The 7,210-nt window shown below is 34.5% G+C and overlaps 1 protein-coding gene across 1 annotated transcript in view; it reads left to right on the top strand.

Moving 5' to 3' along the window:
* The first annotated feature begins 2,642 nt into the window (after positions 1 to 2,642).
* LOC106459762 (synaptic vesicular amine transporter-like) overlaps positions 2,643 to 7,210 on the top strand; it is a 40,708-nt gene continuing 36,140 nt past the window's right edge. Inside the window, exon 1 of the mRNA XM_013919416.2 lies at positions 2,643 to 2,800. Within this exon, the coding sequence (XP_013774870.2) occupies positions 2,668 to 2,800 (133 nt within the window). The 5' untranslated portion in view covers positions 2,643 to 2,667. The remainder of the gene's footprint in view (positions 2,801 to 7,210) is intronic.

The following is a 7,210-nucleotide window of genomic DNA, read 5'->3' as shown; positions in this document are numbered from 1 at the left end:
TCTTCGGCCCATTGCAAGCCTGGGAAGTACCTTGATTAATATGAAATATTCAGGTTTCTATAATTCTTTATTATTTTCCAGGCTTATATTACACACTATTTGTGCATGTACAGTTGGATGGTGTTTTTATATGCTATTATGTCGAATGTTATCGATAATTCCCAATACACATATTGTGAACAGATATCGATATTCTGTAGACTGATGTTTCGAAGCTTTTATAGAAGTGTGCAATTAGTTGTTGTTTTCTAAGCTTGTATTGAATGTACGTGTGTATGGTATTGTCATGTGTTTTCTAAACCAATATTATAGTATGTATGTAGTAGTCAGCGTTTTATAGATAGTTTTAATCATTCTGTGATTATTTAGTTCAAAGATAATGAGATAACTATGATTACCGAGGTTGAGTACATTACTTAGTTCAAAGATAATGAGATAACTATGATTACCGAGGTTGAGTACATTACTTAGTCCAAAGATAATGAGATAACTATGATTATTGAAGTTGAGTACATTACTTAGTCCAAAGATAATGAGATAACTGTAATGTACTCAACCTCGGTAATCATAGTTATCTCATTATCTTTGAACTAAGTAATGTACTCAACCTCGGTAATCAGTTATCTCATCATCTTTGAACTAAGTATAATGTACTCAACCTCGGTAATCATAGTTATCTCATTATCTTTGAACTAAGTAATGTACTCAACCTCGGTAATCTCATTATCTTTGAACTAAGTCAATGAAACTATGCTGCGGGGCTATTATTCGACATGCACGGTCGTTAGCTAAAACGTGGACTTGGCGACATGGACATGTAACAAGTAGTGAGGCTTCAAAATCGTGTTAATACAATGTACTCAACCTCGGTAATCATAGTTATCTCATTATCTTTGAACTAAGTAATGTACTCAACCTCGGTAATCATAGTTATCTCATTATCTTTGAACTAAGTAATGTACTCAACCTCGGTAATCATAGTTATATCATTATCTTCGAACTAAGTAATGTACTCAACCTCGGTAATCATAGTTATCTCATTATCTTTGGACTAAGTAATGTACTCAACCTCGGTAATCATAGTTATCTCTTTATCTTTGGACTAAGTAATGTACTCAACCTCGGTAATCATAGTTATCCAAAAGTCTCCGTCGTAAAGCTATCATGTTTAAAGCTCACCCCGCCTCCCTGTATCTTTCCATACGCCATCTTGTATATGAGGACAACGATTCCGAACGCCTGTTTCGACAGTCCGATCGCACAGAAGTCCGTAGGCGCTGCATTCTGTGACTTGACCGGTACGTCTTCGTATGGACAAGCATGAATGTCCATTTCATTCTCCAGCTGTTTGAGGTATGAAACAGTTAAACAGATATGTCGTGGAAGCAAAGCAACTTGTGCACTCTTTACTTGTGTCACTTTCCACACGCAGACCCTTCTTGATTGTGTTACATACTTGTTGCTTGCCACTACTGAGGTACAACTTGTTGCAAGTCTCTTTGAGGATGTTTTTTTTCCCCAAGATGATTCACATTAGTTTTTATCCAATGTCATTAAGTGAAATGGATATTCCCATTTTGGAAATTATAAATCCCAGATTTGAAAGCATCTTTATCATCCAAGTATATTCATGTATGGATTATTTTACGTCACAAACAGTTGTTACATACCCTCGTCAAAAGCAGTTAGTTACGTCACTACAAAACGTCAAACAATGTCAACCTGTAGTTCTGATACATTCCATTCCACCGCGACTTTAAATCGGCTATGATTGTCAGGTGACTTGCTGATTTGCCTGTTCAAAATCGTTTTAATATAACGTAAACAACTTTTTGTAATTTCTTGGTGTTTATTGAGGAGACGAACCAATGAACTTTTTTTTTCTTCCTTTATCCTAACTCGAAGACATTCATTATTTGGTAATGATCTTGAATTCCAGAATAATTTCTGATTTGAATGCTTATGCATGCGTGACTAAAAGGAGAAGCGTGAAAGCCTTACTTATCCATCTTTTTATAGGCACGTGTGTCTTTGATTTTTTTACATCTTTACATATTTTAATAATGAAAATAACAAAACATACTACGTTTTATAAACTCTTCTAAGGATGTGCAGACTTTTCTGGATATAACTGCATAATAAAATACAACTTTCCGACTAATATAATTTGGTATATTCATTATCAAAATATCTAAAATAATATGAGAGAAGTAATTAAAATTTTTATTTAAAATTTCTTACACTTCTTTGCAAATCACCCAATTCAATCAGATTCTATATAATTAGGATAACTACAGCGCAGTGGAAAGTCGAGATGAACCAGCCTGTCAAGCTCTAGGGAACAACGTTCTCTTATTATAAGAACTGTCTGCTTTGAGCCTTCTTGTTATAGAAATCGTTTACTTTGAGCTCTCTTGTTACAGGTTTCATTTGTCTCGAGCCCTGTTGCTACTAAAATTGTTTACTTTGAGCCTTTTTGTTATAAGATTCATTTTCCTTGAGCGCTGTTGCTATAAACATCGTCTGTTTTGTGCCCGGTTTCTAAAGGATAGATCTACTTTGAGCCCTATTGTTATGGGAATCATCTTCTTTAAGCCATGTTTACCTTACTTTATTAATGTTTTATTCTTGATGACAGGCTGCAGGAATCAGTGCCATCACTGCAAGATGACACAAGAAGACATGACCTCCCATAGTCCTTGCTTGCGACTGTTACAAAAGTGGAGAGGTTCCAGAAATCTAGTGTTACTTATTGTAGCCATTGCTATTCTCTTGGATAACATGCTACTTAGCGTTGTGGGTAAGTAACTCATTGTGTTATATTGTTGTATACTAGTTACTTAGCTAAAGTACGATTGCTGAAACTAGTTTATTTTATTGGTGAATTCAACATATCTCTTTGGGCAGCAGGGAAAGTTTTGTAGAACAGCTTTAATATTATTTAAACTTAAAAACAACGTTTTCAGTTCAAAAGATTCTTAATTTAACTAGAGTTTATGGATTAATCTGCCAACTGAGAGATATGTTGATTTAAAAAATTACATGTTTTCTTGTGCATTACAAAAATATTACACTAGAGACTTTTAGGAAAATTAAACTCCAGTGTTTATGGGGTGTTAGCTTTATTCACATATTTGTCAGGTTGTATTACCAAGAAGACTTCAATGAGGTTTATTCGACTTAACAAAATTGCTATTGTTGAATATATCTTCGTAAATAGGGTATAACTACCCACTATTCTACAACATTAATCAATCAAAATATTCACAAATGTGACTTTAAAAGTAACTAATATAAAACTATCTAAATGATCATATGAAGCTTAAAACATTGATTTACGTCAAATCTGCTCTTCAAAAGTTTTTTATCGATTTTGAAATATTGTAACTAAAAAGACAAATAGGAATTACGTAATCAGAAATTTAACTTTTGGTATTTGTATTAAGATATAACTTAAGTTAGAGTTTCAAATTGAACTTTGGATATTTGTTTTAAAAAATAGCGTGTGTGTGTGTGTGTGGTTCTTATAGCAAAGCCACATCGGGCTATCTGGTGTGTCTACCGAGGAGAATCGAACTCCTGATTTTAGTGTTGTAAATCCGTAGACTTAACGCTATCCCACCGGATGACTATATTAAAACTACGAATTGCGTTAAAGTACCAATCTCCAACTACATTTTTTGGGTTTCGATATTTGTAAGGAACATGGTGTGAAAAACACTCGTTAACTTGGTTCTACAGTGAACAATTATAAATATGTCATACCAATCATATTTCTCTATCGTACTTGAGCTAATTTCATTATCATTCAGCAAATGATTAACTGTGACATGTGCAAGTGAAGCTGTGTTTGCAACAAAGGACACTCTCCAAACAGATGTGGCAACTAACAATAATCATGTGAATATTATATAAGATCTAACAGTCATCGAACAAGTGTTGCTTAACTAGGAGCGTAGCCAGCATTACCATGTATAGATAGGGTCTTTTTTTTTCAAAAATGTGGACCTTTTCTTGTAAACAAATTTAAATGAAAGTCGAGTGATTATTATAAAAAAAACAACTTAGGAGATAGTGGACCTTTTAGAACTTTTTAAAATATTGGAATGATTATTCTATCCCTTTCTACCTCCCTGGCAACGCTCCTGGTTTAATTACATCAGCACGGAACTCTCATTAAGAGTTTGAAATGCAATAACGTATGTCATTAACCTGAAGATGACGTTTTGAGGACTATATGTTTTTGGGTTTTTTATATCCAAGCTGACGAAATAAAAAACCGAAGGAAAAACTATTTATTTCGAAAAATTGTGTCATCTGAAATGCCACGTGTCTAGTCATGCTACAACTTTTCTTATAATTCTATTTCCCCCGTATTAAATTTTGTATAGGTTGTGGCACGTTGTTTTATATATATATAGACCATTATTGTTCTCAGTTCTTAACTTTGATGGAACACACACCGGTTAAAATAAATTATTCTTTTTTGTCGTCTTAAGCAATGTTTGTTAGCTGTGAGGCTTGGGTTATTATAAACTATATTCACGCCTCCAAGTCATCTATACGCCCACCCTTGACTACTAGAGGAGCTTTTTTCTGATAAGTGGTGTATAGATATCGTTGACGGCTAGAGCGGTAGTTATTGAGAATCTGTCGAGTAGGGGCTATCTCGTGTCAAGTTTCCCCTTCCCCCTCTTCATCTCTGTCCTCGTAAATCACCCGCCAACTTGCTGGTTAGAAGACCCATGACTAGCACGCGCCAGCAATGTGTGGCATGCAGCAGAAACCGATAAGCGAAGCGTGAACGAGTTTTCTACCTTGATGGCCTGAGATTATGAGCTTTTCATTAGCATGCCAATGGTGCTGCAGCGCACATAATCCCAAGACTCTAGTGTACATGTTTGTCTCGATGAAGGACAATAAAGAATAGAGGTTGTGTTAATCATTCATAGCCTTCGTCCATCTTAGCCTTGTCTTTATACAATTAACTCGAGAAATAACAATAATAATAATGATAACGCATATATATAAAACAAATAAAAAAAAACCCATAACACTTTCATTCCAAAAACAAAAGTTGTAGAATAAAGAAAACTGGTATAATGTGGTTTAATTCGTATTTTTTTATGCAAGGTTTAATAGTCAAATTGAATAGATTAAGGTTTTCGATATGCTTCTTCACTCTTCTATGTTGTCCATCTATATATATATATGACATGCAAAAAAAGTTTAGATAATTAATGTACACTCGGAATACGTTTCTTAAAATTCTCTAAGTGTTTCTTACAGGAAGACAATAAAAATATCTTATTAGCAGTGAAAAAAGGATATTTGTTGCTAGGAAACATTACAATCTACAAGAGAAATTTGCTTGTTTTTCAGAATTTCGCGCAAAATTACGCACAGTTATATTTAATTTTGAAATTATAGACTAGAGGGACGGCAGTTAATCAACATCACCTCTCGCTAACTCTTGGGCTACCTTTGCTTAATCGAATTGTGAGATTTGACTGTCACTCTTATAGCGCACCCATGATCCAAAAGTGCAGAGCGAGTTTTTGTGGCAACGAGCCACGAACCATGGATACGCTCATTTATATTCCGGGTACACTGACCACTAGACCACGTCCGGCCCAACATAATAAATACATCCAAGAAAACTATTACAAAAAATCGAACTATTGCAGGGTTCCATAGCAGGATATAATATCAATATAAGCAATCGAACTATTGCAGGGCAGGGATATAATATCAATATAAGCTTCCATAACAGGCAGTAGTTCGATTCCTGTTATGGAAGCTTATATTGATATTATATCCTTGCAATAGTTCGATTCCTGCTATGGAAGCTTATATTGTTATTAAAAAGCATCTTTTTTACGACAGTCAGCTTTTGAGCCTGTACAAAGAAGACAGAAATACAATTTTTAAACCATTTAATTTAACGTTTTGACGCCATTTGAAACAACCTCTAGCGATGGTGAAATTGTGTACAAGAAGGTCATTATGTGCACGCGCTCGTTCGTTAAATAGGATGTAGTGACTGCTTCTACCACAGAACGTTTTTTAAGTAGGTTGAGTTATTTTTGTACCTTTGTTATAATATTGTTGCTGTTTTTTATATAGAAAGAGATGATTAGAATCGTTTATTTCTTTTCAAAAAAAGTCTCATCTTTAATATTTATATTTTGACAGGACGGTATGTCGTCGCTAATCAAGCAATATTCACAATATAAAATAATAATAAAGGACTTTCACTTTACACCAACAAGACACGTTACTGAATAACACCATATAATGCTTATATGTTTACAGAATACTTTGATTATTCCGCTCTTTCAGTATAGACATCGCCATTGTTGAGCTTAGAAATGAACGTTTCTTCTGTTGAGGTTCTGTAAGATAGTCACCACGGTTGAGCTAAACTACTGTGAAACTTCAAGTTAATTACGAAGGCTGTCTCCTGTAGTTCTTTCTTTAAGTTACATGGCTGAGAGAAAAAAACGAATGAGCCTTTTAAATACTGTAAAGCTTTATTTAAATCACGTTTTCCGATGGCTCAGCGCCCCCCAGTGGCACAGCGGTATGTCTGCGAACTTACAACGCTAGAATCCGGGTTTCGATACTCGGGGTGGGCAGAACACAGATAGTCCATTGTGTAGCTCTGTGCTTAATTACAAACAAACAAACAAACCGATGGCTCGGCGATAAGTTTGTGGTCTTACAACGGTAAAATCAGAGGTTCGATGCCCCGCGGTGGACAGAAAGTAGATAATCCATTGTGTAGCTGAAAAAAACACAATTATTTTTTCAATCACATGGCTGATCTAAAAAACGGAGATGATCCCTGACCTAATGTAGATATTTAAGTCACATGGTTAAGCTAAAATATAAAAATGAAAAATAAATTAATAAATAAGGGAGATGATATTCTAATCGACGCTACATGTATTCATTTAAATCACATGTATGAGCTACAAAACAGAGATGATCTTCTGACTGACGCTACATGTATTCATTTAAATCACATGTATGAGCTACAAAACAGAGATGATCTTCTGACTGATGATACATGTATTCATTTAAATAACATGTATGAGCTACAAAACAGAGATGATCTTCTGACTGACGCTACATGTATTCATTTAAATCACATGTATGAGCTACAAAACAGAGATGATCTTCTGACTGATGATACATATATTCATTT

The sequence above is a fragment of the Limulus polyphemus genome, unplaced genomic scaffold, assembly GCF_000517525.1.
Source record: "Limulus polyphemus unplaced genomic scaffold, Limulus_polyphemus-2.1.2 Scaffold657, whole genome shotgun sequence".
NCBI lineage: Eukaryota > Metazoa > Arthropoda > Merostomata > Xiphosura > Limulidae > Limulus > Limulus polyphemus.
This window is presented reverse-complemented; position numbering and strand designations above follow the sequence as displayed.